Source organism: Coregonus lavaretus, assembly GCF_964263955.1.
Source record: "Coregonus lavaretus genome assembly, chromosome: 5".
In the NCBI taxonomy this organism is placed as follows: domain Eukaryota; kingdom Metazoa; phylum Chordata; class Actinopteri; order Salmoniformes; family Salmonidae; genus Coregonus; species Coregonus lavaretus.
Window position 1 is genome coordinate 50,568,752 of NC_139992.1, and position 13,755 is coordinate 50,582,506.

The 13,755-nt window shown below is 40.9% G+C and overlaps 2 protein-coding genes across 2 annotated transcripts; both read left to right on the top strand.

Moving 5' to 3' along the window:
- Positions 1 to 1,993: 1,993 nt before the first annotated feature.
- LOC311129305 (fish-egg lectin-like) lies at positions 1,994 to 4,984 on the top strand (the record flags this gene model as incomplete). The annotated part of the gene is made up of 5 exons (XM_084161585.1): positions 1,994 to 2,048; positions 2,986 to 3,219; positions 3,861 to 4,078; positions 4,190 to 4,308; positions 4,843 to 4,984. 5 exons carry the CDS (start codon positions 1,994 to 1,996, stop codon positions 4,982 to 4,984), a joined length of 768 nt encoding a protein of 255 aa, XP_084017711.1.
- A 2,209-nt stretch (positions 4,985 to 7,193) lies between these two features.
- LOC311129306 (fish-egg lectin-like) lies at positions 7,194 to 12,974 on the top strand (the record flags this gene model as incomplete). Its single annotated transcript, XM_084161586.1, has 5 exons — positions 7,194 to 7,260; positions 10,970 to 11,203; positions 11,849 to 12,066; positions 12,178 to 12,296; positions 12,833 to 12,974. The coding sequence occupies 5 exons, from the start codon at positions 7,194 to 7,196 to the stop codon at positions 12,972 to 12,974; spliced, it is 780 nt and encodes a 259-aa protein (XP_084017712.1).
- Between the last annotated feature and the right edge of the window lie 781 nt (positions 12,975 to 13,755).

Genomic DNA, 13,755 nt, shown 5'->3' on the forward strand with positions numbered 1-13,755 from the left:
GTAATAAATAATAATTTATTGAGCTTATTTGGTGCTTTCATGACAAAATAGAATCTCAAAGTGCTTGAAAAGCAAAAAACGAACAAACAGGAACAACAAATGATAAAACATTATAATAATAATATGCCATTTAGCAGATGCTTTTATCCAAAGCGACTTACAGTCATGCGTGCATACATTTTTGTGAATGGGTGGTCCCGGGGATCGAACCCACTACCTTGGCATTACAAGCGCCGTGCTTTACCAGCTGAGCTGCAGAGGACCACATTACCCTCGCCTTTACAGCTGTCTGAGGGGTTTTAATCCTAGTTTGCCCTCTCCTGTACAGCTGTCTGAGGGGTTGTAATGCTAGTTTTAACGCTGATCTAAGATCATATTTTACAAAGTCAAGTTTATCTTTTGAGTCTCACAGCCATTTGCCACTGAGAAATTGAGACAAAGAGCTCACATGTTGTTACAGTGACCAGACGTTTTGTTTGTGAGACTATTTTATTCTAAAATGTATTCCTGTATTTAGTCCTTTCATGGTAATGCTTTCTTTCAGCACTTTATCTATGTTAATATTCTCATTCCTTGATTCACACCATGTCAACGATAGCGCCTCCTAGAGGCTATTTGATCATTGTGTAAAAACTTTGGGTTGTCTCCAGGTCTGGCTTCACCATGCAGTGCACACTTTCATAATAATGAATAATGGGCACCAATATCGATATGAGCAAGGCATGTCATAATATCGATTTATCCTCACTGTTAACCTACACTAATATGTAAAATAGCCTGGTCATGTTGCTCACAATGCACATTGGTTTTGTTATTTTTCAGTGAACGCAATCCTTGTCATAGGTCATCATCTCTGATATTACATCATGATCATAGCCCGATCAACAATGTTTTAAAATGTTTTTTTAACAGTGCTGTGTGAACTTAAATATTGAAATGTGCCTTTGCAACACAAATAGCTGAGTTGATTACACAACAGAGTATAGTTTGCTGACACCCACAACTTCAGAATTCTCTGTTGGCTTAAAATACATGTCTCATTAACATATTTCCCAGTGTGCTATCACTCAAACAACAACCAACCCTGGTCACTGATGATGTCCTACGTAGGGTCGTAATTCGTTGAAGTTAAATAAAAAACAAACAGATTTTGTTTCCTTCCCCGTTTCGGCAGCCTGCCTGAATCTCCATCCGACACGCTGTCTTCTAACCAGTGATGTTAAAATCTTTCCAGTTTCCGCATACAACCTGATTTCCCCCCCAATCGATATGAGTGATCAAAACTACAGCGTTTTTGGCTCATATGCAGTTCATAACGTGTTAGTAAAAAAAATACAAGTAATCTGATTACTATTGTTGCACAGAGATGGTACATTTTAGGTTTTCAATGATTATTGATTTGGACAGTGTTTTGACATTGGGCTATTTATCCAAAGTTTTTGATAACAGGAAGCAGCGACAGCATAATTTTTGACTTGTTTTTTAGGAATATAAATGGAATTTCCAAAAACATGATGTGTCCAAAAACATGCTGTGATTGTCACGACTTCGGCCGAGGCTGCCTCCCCTCCTTGTTCGGGCAGGCTTCGGCGTTCGTCCTCACAGGCTTACTAACCACTGCCGCCCCAATCATCATCACAATTGTCTTGTCTTGTCAATCACACACACCTGGTTCCTATCCCCTAATTAGTCTGTGTATAAGTGTTCCCTCTGCCCCCTTGTCCTTGTGGGTGATTGTTATTTGTGAGAGCAGTGTAGCGCGGTGGAGCTACTTGTAACATATTGTTGCCAGGGTAGATTTTTCCCCTGTGCCTATTGGTTCGAAAGCAGGTCCGGGTCCAGCCTCCCATCAACTCGTCATTGAACAGGTGGAACAGGAAGCCATCATTGCTTTCAAAGCTGTGTGCAGGGCTATAAAAGCACAAAGTCCTGCAAGGGGACAGTTGAAGTCTGGTGTACAACCAAACATATACTGTAGATCTACAGAGACATCATGAGAGCCACTGCAGCCGTCCTACTGGTCCTCTGTCTCCTGGCCCTGAGTCATGGTAAGTTACCATCATCTGAAGCATGTTTGTTCAACTTGGAATTGATCAAGTTTGCTCCATAATTTCATCCTCCTTTTCCTTGGTGTATTCTACTGGAATGTAAACTGTCATGGTCAAAATATATTGATACAACAGTAGCCAAGATGGGGAGAAGTATGTCCATAATAAAGCGCTGCTCTACCTTCTTAACAGCACTATCAACAAGGCAGGTCCTACAGGCCCTAGTTTTGTCACACCTGGACTACTGTTCAGTCATGTGGTCAGGTGCCACAAAAAAGGACTTAGGAAAATTGCAATTGGCTCAGAACAGGGCAGCACGGCTGGCCCTTGGATGTACACAGAGGGCTAATATTAATAGCATGTCGATCTCTCCTGGCTCAAAGTGGAAGAGAGATTGACTTCATCACTACTTGTGTTTATGAGAGGTGTTGACATGTTGTGCACCGAGCTGTCTGTTTGAACTACTGGCGCACAGCTCGGTCACCCATGCATACCCCACAAGACATGCCACCAGAGGTCTCATCACAGTCCCCAAGTCCGGAACAGACTATGGGAGGTGCACAGTACTACATAGAGCCATGACTACATGGAACTCTATTCCACATCAAGTAACTGATGCAAGTAGTAAAATTAGATTTAAAAAACAGATAAGAAAACACCTTATGGACTGTGACGCAACACAAACATAGACGCAGACACATGCATACACACGATAACATACGCACTATACACATGGATTTTTGTACTTTAGATATGTGGTAGTGGTGGAGTAGGGGCCTGAGGGCACAGTGTGTTGTGAAATCTGTTAATGTAATGTTTTTTAAATTGTATCACTGCCTTAATTTTGCTGGACCCCAGGAAGAGTAGCTGCTGCCTTGGCAGGAACTAATGGGAACCCATAATGAATACAAATACTCATATGACTTTGTCTCCATAGCATGGGACTGTCAGGTGGTAGTAAACATCAATAATCTGATGCAGATCGATGCAGGACTGGGACAAGTGGTTGCAACGGACACAAGTCAAATCCCCTACTACCTGGTAGGTGATGAATGGATCCGCCTGCCTGGTTCCCTGAAGCATATCACTGTAGGACCAGCAGGGATCTGGGGTGTCAACAAGGAAGACTCGATCTACAAGTATGTGGCCGGTAACTGGGTGCAAGCTGCAGGTAAGTAGAGGGCATTGCTCAATATTTATCCAGAGGACACCTACTTTCAGTGGTGGAAAAAGTACTCAATTGTCATACTTGAGTAAAATTTAAAGATGCCTTAATAGAAAATGACTCAAGTAAAAGTGGAAGTCACCCAGTAAAATACTACTTGAGCAAAAGTCTAAAAGTGTTTGGTTTTAAATGTACTTAAGTATCAAAAGTGTAAACCATTTCAAATTCCTTATATTAAGCAAACCAGACGGCACAATTTTCTAGTTTTTTTTTTAAATTGACTGATAGCCAGGGGCACACTCCAACACTCAGACATAATTTACAAAGGAAGCATTTGTGTTGAGTGAGTCCGCCAGATCAGAGGCAGTAGGGATGACCAGGGATGTTCTCTTGATAAGCGTGTGAATTGGACCATTTTCCTGACAAAATGTAACAAGTACTTTTGCGTGTCAGGGAAAATGTATGGGGGGAAAAAAGTACATTATTTTCTTTAGGAATGTAGTGAAGTAAAGGTAAAAGTTTTCCTAAATAGTATAGTAACCCCCAAAAAACTACTTAAGTACTTTACACCACTGCCTACTTATCTTTCCTGATACCATCACGGTGTTGAAACACGATTCATTGTTTGCTTGTCCGTCGGTCTTCAGGCCTTCTGAAGCAGTTGGATGCTGGAGGTAACCAGTTTATGGTGGGGGTCAACATAGACGATACTCCATTCTGTCTGACAAGTAGTGCCACAGTTGGCTACAAGGGTCCAGGCTCACCCACTTCATGGACAAGATTGCCAGGAGCTGTGAAGTACTACAGTTGTGGACCCTTTGGGTGCTGGGCAGTCAACAAGAATGATGATATCTTCTTAATGATTGTAAGATCTGGGAAAGAGTGTGAGAGCTGTAGTAGAGTGTGGAGAGTCTGTTATTTTACAACTGTAGTATTATAACTGTAGAAATTGTCCTAAAACCTTGTTTGTTTCCAGCTGAATCAAGACTGCCAAAACAAGGGGTGGAGTCACATTGACGGCAAGCTTTCCATGATTGAGGTGGCAACTGATGGTAGTGTCTTTGGGGTCAACTCTTCGGGTGACGTTTTTACTAGGTAAGGTTGCTACTGAGCTATATGTATAGTTCCACCCTTTTCTCCCTCAACATTATTAACTTAAAAATGACTTGTAATAATAATCAAATCTAAACTTGTATAATAGACTTATGAAGGAATGTGAAGACAGTGTATGGTAAAATATGTAGAAGTTCGCTCTCCTTTAAAGCTCCAGTTTGGATTTTTTTAAACTAAATGGCCACTTGTTTTAGTAAACAGATGAGGGATGGGACAGGAGAAATGTAACCACTCAAGTTCATAGATGGATCAATAGATGTAAGGACAGACAGATGAGAACAAAATAATTTGTCATTTAAACATGTTTTGTAAAACAATAGCATTGTTTACAACCAATTTAGTAAAATATTACATTTTTTCTTCTGATGCAGTTGTATTAAGCTCATGAGTCATTTATAAGTTATATTCTTCAACAATCAATGGCTATATACAATTAATAAAGTTCAACAATTGTTCTTTTTTTTCTTTTTGAATGGATGAGCTTTAAACATGTGAACCCCACCTTCTTCAACACAGAGACGGCATCACAGCCAGTAAACCAGAGGGCACTGGATGGCGCAAAGTCCCAATGTTCTTGCGGATGAAGCATGTGACCTACGACCTGGAACATCTTTGGGTCGTCTCCAAGTCTGCCGTCACCATGGTGTGCACACCTTAGCCTCTCCTCTGCATCTGAAAACTATTCGGCATCTGACAAGTTCACTTGCTAACTCATTGATATCTTTTTCTGGAAAAGCCTCCTGCTTGACAATTGTGGACATTAGTTCATAACAATCCTTCATTCTAAAACGTAATGCTTTAAACTATACTCTTTCACTACTTTATCTAATAGTTCACTGACTGTATTGACATGTTTTCAAACACAATTGACAAGTAACAGCATTATAAAAATGTCTTGATCAACACTTCAATAGAGCTTTGCCATGAATGCTATTTGATCGTAGGGGAAACTTGGGCGTGGTCATGTTACTCACAATCCACATGGGTTTTGCTGGGCTTCATAGGTCATCAATAGGGTTGGATGTAATCCTTGTCATTGCTTATTTTATATATTATAATGATTTAATCATTTCCAGCTAAAATAAAGCATTCGGTGTAAAACCCATTTGTGTTTTTTTATCATAGTGAACAGGGGGATTTCAGCTTGCTCTGCAAAGATCAAGCTTCGCTGGGTAGATCTGTTTTGTGATTATGGTTTTTGCCCTAGCACTACATAGCTGATTCAAATATCCAAGCTTGATGAGTTGGTTATTTGAATCAGCTGTGGGGGGGGGGGGGGGGGGGGAACGAATCGTGCACCCCTTGGGGTCCCAAGGACTGAGTTTGGGAAATGCTGCCATAGGAAGTCCCACTGTTAGGAATAGAGGTAGATGTGGCTGGGCCACAGTTAAACAGTCCATTTCCACTATTCATATCACACCTCTAGGTAGCAGCAGTAACCAGGCCAGGTGCTTTGAGTGCCGACAGGGTTAAATGCTCACAGGTGAGAGTGCTGGATGGGGAGTCTAAGGAAGCTGGAGGAGGATATTGCGACTGCTTGAATCTGAAAGTGCGGCAAGTGAAGTGTGTGTGATAACGAACGGAAAATAGTGAAATCAAAGAATGGAACAAAATGAGTAAGTTGTAGAAGACAAGCACCGGTCCCATAATGCATTTCTTATTGGACTGCGGTTTTTAGACAAGGAGGTTCATTTGGGAAATCCATTTGTTATATCGAGGACTGTGAGGAAAGCAGTGGGAAAGGTGGATTCAATGTGACTAGAAGCGGCCTTGTTTTGGTTAATTGTGTTGAACAGAAGCATGCACTGGATCTTGCAAAATTGTTCACGTTAGAAGTAATGTACTGATCTTCGGAGCAGGGTGCCTGCCAAAGGAGTTATAGCTGGAGTCTCATTGGATATAGATGATGAGGACCTTTAGTCAGTAAATCCCAGAAGTGTTCAGTGCATGTCACCTGAACCGTATGGTAAATGGAAGGAAGGAGAAAAGCCTGTCGATATTATTGTCGTTTGAGGAGACTCAACCTGAATGTGAAGCTTGGCTGTATGAGGTGAGCGCATTTGTGTCCAAACCATTACAGTGTGGCAATTGTAAAAGATATGGTCACGTGTCAAATGTTTGCAGACGGGACAAGTATGATATTGAAGAAACTGTGAATGGAAAATGTGGTGGGGATCATACTCTGGATTTCCTTGAGTGCCCTATTAGGGTGAAGGAGGTCGAGGTGTCAAGGATCAAGACTGAGCAGCGGATCTCCTATGTTGAGGCGGTGAAGAGAGTCGAAGAGGCAACAGTGATGAAGATATGGCGGTGGATGCATTGCAACCAGTTGCTAGTGTTTTAAGTCAATCGATTGATCTGGATACAATAATGTATAGCCACAGTGATTAATTGTACAGCACAAGTGTCTAAGAAGTCCAAGAAGCTGGATATATCTGCAGCCAATACGTTCTTGGGGCTCCAAGACTTCACGGCAGAATCACTACAAGGACTATTTTCACTAGGAAATGTCCTGCCCTCACAGCAGGCTTTTGAGCCTGTGTTGGGACCTGATTAGAAATAGTTTTTTTAATAGAAAAGCAAGTTTACTTTTTTTTGTTAATTTCTGTTTTGATAGATTGTATGATATTTAATTTATTTTTACCCAACTGTTTTCCTTTTTGGGCCCTTATTATCCACCCGCACAGTAGGTGGCATAATGCACATCTAATCATTGCCAACGCCATTATACCATAGAAGAAGAGATGGGGGGGGGGGGGGGGATTGACAATTTGAGACGCTGATTGAGAGTAGCCTCTTAACTCAGCAGGGGTTTCCCACATGCTTTTTAATTCTTTTTGTTTTCAAATTGTATGTTATTTGTCACCATGAACATCATTAACCTGGTTGGGCTGGCTGACAACAGAACGTTGACCAAGCTCACCTTTGACCCCTGTAAGTACGCTGGCTCCCCTTGGGACATACAGTGCTGCTTGAAAGTGTGTGAACCCTACAGGGCTGGTCATTATTTTGCTACAAAATAAACATAAAATCCTTATCTAAACCCCAATTCATATTAAATACATTCCAGGTAAATGACAGAAACAAAAAAAGGATATATTTTCATTGTTTATTTAACAAGTGGTTTATTTAAGAGAAACTCAGATTTGATGTCTGCAACAATATGTGAACCCCTTCAGTTAATAGCTTGTGGCAGTGATAACTTGGACTAAACGTCTCCTATAGCCAGTAATCAGTCTTTGACATCTGAGGTTTGAGGTGTGTCTGGCATGAACTGCCAGATTCAGGTCCTGACACAGCATCTCGATTGGATTTAGGTCAGGACTTTGACTTGGCCAATCCCAAACACAGATCTTCTTTCTCCTGAGCCATTCTTTGGTAGATTTGCTTGAATGCTTTGGGTCGTTGTCTTGTTGGAAGACCCATTTTCGGCCCAGCTTTAGCTCCTTGGCTGTTGGCCTGACGTTCTGTTCAAGAATCTCCTGGTACACCTCAGAATGGTTATCTTAATGATGTGATCAAATCTTCGCGTAAGCAAAAAAATACTCCTGACTTCCCCGATGGCCAAGTGCCTTTCAGACTTTAATGTAAATTCCAAATGTGCATGTGTATGAAGCACGTGACCTATGGCCTGGGCTGTCTTTGGGTCGTCTAAAGGTCTGGCTTCACCATGCAGTGCTCACATGAATCTTAATAATAGTAATGAATAATAATTTATTGAGCTTATTTGGCGCTTTCATGACAAAATAGAATCTCAAAGTGCTTGAAAAGCAAAAAACCAACAAACAGAAACAACAAATGATAAAACATTATAATAATAATATGCCATTTAGCAGACGCTTTTATCCAAAGCGACTTACAGTCACACGTGCATACATTTTTGTGTATGGGTGGTCCCGGGGATCGAACAAACAAACCTTAGCGTTACAAGCGCCGTGCTTTACCAGCTGAGCTGCAGAGGACCACATTACCCTCTCCTGTACAACTGTCTGAGGGGATGTAATGCTAGTTTTAACGCTGATCTAAGATCATATTTTACAAAGTCAAGTTTATCTTTTGAGTCTCACAGCCATTTGCCACTGAGAAATTGAGACAAAGAGCTCACATGTTGTTACAGTGACCAGACGTTTTATTTGTGAGACTATTTTATTCTAAAATGTATTTCTGTATTTAGTCCTTTCATGGTAATGCTTTCTTTCAGCACTTTATCTATGTTAATATTCTCATTCCTTGATTCACACCATGTCAACGATAGCGCCTCCTAGAGGCTATTTGATCATTGTGTAAAAACTTTGGGTTGTCTCCAGGTCTGGCTTCACCATGCAGTGCACACTTTCATAATAATTAATAATGGGCACCAATGTCGATATGAGCAAGGCATGTCGTAATATCGATTTATCCTCACTGTTAACCTACACTAATATGTAAAATAGCCTGGTCATGTTGCTCACAATGCACATTGGTTTTGTTATTTTTCAGTGAACGCAATCCTTGTCATAGCTCATCATCTCTGATATTACATCATGATCATAGCCCGATCAACAATGTTTTAAAACGTTTTTTTAACAGTGCTGTGTGAACTTAAATATTGAAATGTGCCTTTGCAACACAAATAGCTGAGTTGATTACACAACAGAGTATAGTTTGCTGACACCCACAACTTCAGAATTCTCTGTTGGCTTAAAATACATGTCTCATTAACATATTTCCCAGTGTGCTATCACTCAAACAACAACCAACCCTGGTCACTGATGATGTCCTACGTAGGGTCGTAATTCGTTGAAGTTAAATAAAAAACAAACAGATTTTGTTTCCTTCCCCGTTTCGGCAGCCTGCCTGAATCTCCATCCGACACGCTGTCTTCTAACCAGTGATGTTAAAATCTTTCCAGTTTCCGCATACAACCTGATTTCCCCCCCAATCGATATGAGTGATCAAAACTACAACGTTTTTGGCTCATATGCAGTTCATAACGTGTTAGTAAAAAAAAATACAAGTAATCTGATTACTATTGTTGCACAGAGATGGTACATTTTAGGTTTTCAATGATTATTGATTTGGACAGTTCAAAACTGTGTTTTGACATTGGGCTATTTATCCAAAGTTTTTGATAACAGGAAGCAGCGACAGCATAATTTTTGACTTATTTTTTAGGAATATAAATGGAATTTCCAAAAACATGCTGTGTCCAAAAACATGCTGTGATTGTCACGACTTCGGCCGAGGCTGCCTCCCCTCCTTGTTCGGGCAGGCTTCGGCGTTTGTCCTCACCGGCTTACTAACCACTGCCGCCCCAATCATCATCACAATTGTCTTGTCTTGTCAATCACACACACCTGGTTCCTATCCCCTAATTAGTCTGTGTATAAGTGTTCCCTCTGCCCCCTTGTCATTGTGGGTGATTGTTATTTGTTAGAGCAGTGGAGCTACTTGTAACATATTGTTGCCAGGGTAGATTTTTCCCCTGTGCCTATTGGTTCGAAAGCAGGTCCGGGTCCAGCCTCCCATCAACTCGTCATTGAACAGGTGGAACAGGAAGCCATCATTGCTTTCAAAGCTGTGTGCAGGGCTATAAAAGCACAAAGTCCTGCAAGGGGACAGTTGAAGTCTGGTGTACAACCAAACATATACTGTAGATCTACAGAGACATCATGAGAGCAACTGCAGCCGTCCTACTGGTCCTCTGTCTCCTGGCCCTGAGTCATGGTAAGTTACCATCATCTGAAGCATGTTTGTTCAACTTGGAATTGATCAAGTTTGCTCCATAATTTCATCCTCCTTTTCCTTGGTGTATTCTACTGGATTGTAAACTGTCATGGTCAAAATATATTGATACAACAGTAGCCAAGATGGGGAGAAGTATGTCCATAATAAAGCGCTGCTCTACCTTCTTAACAGCACTATCAACAAGGCAGGTCCTACAGGCCCTAGTTTTGTCACACCTGGACTACTGTTCAGTCATGTGGTCAGGTGCCACAAAAAAGGACTTAGGAAAATTGCAATTGGCTCAGAACAGGGCAGCACGGCTGGCCCTTGGATGTACACAGAGGGCTAATATTAATAGCATGTCGATCTCTCCTGGCTCAAAGTGGAGGAGAGATTGACTTCATCACTACTTGTGTTTATGAGAGGTGTTGACATGTTGTGCACCGAGCTGTCTGTTTGAACTACTGGCGCACAGCTCGGTCACCCATGCATACCCCACAAGACATGCCACCAGAGGTCTCATCACAGTCCCCATGTCCGGAACAGACTATGGGAGGTGCACAGTACTACATAGAGCCATGACTACATGGAACTCTATTCCACATCAAGTAACTGATGCAAGTAGTAAAATTAGATTTAAAAAACAGATAAGAAAATACCTTATGGACTGTGACGCAACACAAACATAGACGCAGACACATGCATACACACGATAACATACGCACTATACACATGGATTTTTGTACTTTAGATATGTGGTAGTGGTGGAGTAGGGGCCTGAGGGCACAGTGTGTTGTGAAATCTGTTAATGTAATGTTAATTAAATTGTATCACTGCCTTAATTTTGCTGGACCCCAGGAAGAGTAGCTGCTGCCTTGGCAGGAACTAATGGGAACCCATAATGAATACAAATACTCATATGACTTTGTCTCCATAGCATGGGACTGTCAGGTGGTAGTAAACATCAATAATCTGATGCAGATCGATGCAGGACTGGGACAAGTGGTTGCAACGGACACAAGTCAAATCCCCTACTACCTGGTAGGTGATAAATGGATCCGCCTGCCTGGTTCCCTGAAGCATATCACTGTAGGACCAGCAGGGATCTGGGGTGTCAACAAGGAAGACTCGATCTACAAGTATGTGGCCGGTAACTGGGTGCAAGCTGCAGGTAAGTAGAGGGCATTGCTCAATATTTATCCAGAGGACACCTACTTTCAGTGGTGGAAAAAGTACTCAATTGTCATACTTGAGTAAAATTTAAAGATACCTTAATAGAAAATGACTCAAGTAAAAGTGGAAGTCACCCAGTAAAATACTACTTGAGCAAAAGTCTAAAAGTATTTGGTTTTAAATGTACTTAAGTATCAAAAGTAAAAGTATAAACCATTTCAAATTCCTTATATTAAGCAAACCAGACGGCACAATTTTCTAGTTTTTTTTAAATTGACTGATAGCCAGGGGCACACTCCAACACTCAGACATAATTTACAAAGGAAGCATTTGTGTTGAGTGAGTCCGCCAGATCAGAGGCAGTAGGGATGACCAGGGATGTTCTCTTGATAAGCGTGTGAATTGGACCATTTTCCTGACAAAATGTAACAAGTACTTTTGCGTGTCAGGGAAAATGTATGGGGGGAAAAAAGTACATTATTTTCTTTAGGAATGTAGTGAAGTAAAGGTAAAAGTTTTCCTAAATAGTATAGTAACCCCCAAAAAACTACTTAAGTACTTTACACCACTGCCTACTTATCTTTCCTGATACCATCACGGTGTTGAAACACGATTCATTGTTTGCTTGTCCGTCGGTCTTCAGGCCTTCTGAAGCAGTTGGATGCTGGAGGTAACCAGTTTATGGTGGGGGTCAACATAGACGATACTCCATTCTGTCTGACAAGTAGTGCCACAGTTGGCTACAAGGGTCCAGGCTCACCCACTTCATGGACAAGATTGCCAGGAGCTGTGAAGTACTACAGTTGTGGACCCTTTGGGTGCTGGGCAGTCAACAAGAATGATGATATCTTCTTAATGATTGTAAGATCTGGGAAAGAGTGTGAGAGCTGTAGTAGAGTGTGGAGAGTCTGTTATTTTACAACTGTAGTATTATAACTGTAGAAATTGTCCTAAAACCTTGTTTGTTTCCAGCTGAATCAAGACTGCCAAAACAAGGGGTGGAGTCACATTGATGGCAAGCTTTCCATGATTGAGGTGGCAACTGATGGTAGTGTCTTTGGGGTCAACTCTTCGGGTGACGTTTTTACTAGGTAAGGTTGCTACTGAGCTATATGTATAGTTCCACCCTTTTCTCCCTCAACATTATTAACTTAAAAATGACTTGTAATAATAATCAAATCTAAACTTGTATAATAGACTTATGAAGGAATGTGAAGACAGTGTATGGTAAAATATGTAGAAGTTCGCTCTCCTTTAAAGCTCCAGTTTGGATTTTTTTTTTAACTAAATGGCCACTTGTTTTAGTAAACAGATGAGGGATGGGACAGGAGAAATGTAACCACTCAAGTTCATAGATGGATCAATAGATGTAAGGACAGACCGATGAGAACAAAATAATTTTTCATTTAAACATGTTTTGTAAAACAATAGCATTGTTTACAACCAATTTAGTAAAATATTACATGTTTTCTTCTGATGCAGTTGTATTAAGCTCATGAGTCATTTATAAGTTATATTCTTCAACAATCAATGGCTATATACAATTAATAAAGTTCAACAATTGTTCTTTTTTTTCTTTTTGAATGGATGAGCTTTAAACATGTGAACCCCACCTTCTTCAACACAGAGACGGCATCACAGCCAGTAAACCAGAGGGCACTGGATGGCGCAAAGTCCCAATGTTCTTGCGGATGAAGCATGTGACCTACGACCTGGAACATCTTTGGGTCGTCTCCAAGTCTGCCGTCACCATGGTGTGCACACCTTAGCCTCTCCTCTGCATCTGAAAACTATTCGGCATCTGACAAGTTCACTTGCTAACTCATTGATATCTTTTTCTGGAAAAGCCTCCTGCTTGACAATTGTGGACATTAGTTCATAACAATCCTTCATTCTAAAACGTAATGCTTTAAACTATACTCTTTCACTACTTTATCTAATAGTTCACTGACTGTATTGACATGTTTTCAAACACAATTGACAAGTAACAGCATTATAAAAATGTCTTGATCAACACTTCAATAGAGCTTTGCCATGAATGCTATTTGATCGTAGGGGAAACTTGGGCGTGGTCATGTTACTCACAATCCACATGGGTTTTGCTGGGCTTCATAGGTCATCAATAGGGTTGGATGTAATCCTTGTCATTGCTTATTTTATATATTATAATGATTTAATCATTTCCAGCTAAAATAAAGCATTCGGTGTAAAACCCATTTGTGTTTTTTTTTTGTTTTTTTATCATAGTGAACAGGGGGATTTCAGCTTGCTCTGCAAAGATCAAGCTTCGCTGGGTAGATCTGTTTTGTGATTATGGTTTTTGCCCTAGCACTACATAGCTGATTCAAATATCCAAGCTTGATGAGTTGGTTATTTGAATCAGCTGTGGGGGGGGGGGGGAACGAATCGTGCACCCCTTGGGGTCCCAAGGACTGAGTTTGGGAAATGCTGCCATAGGAAGTCCCACTGTTAGGAATAGAGGTAGATGTGGCTGGGCCACAGTTAAACAGTCCATTTCCACTATTCATATCACACCTCTAGGTAGCAGCA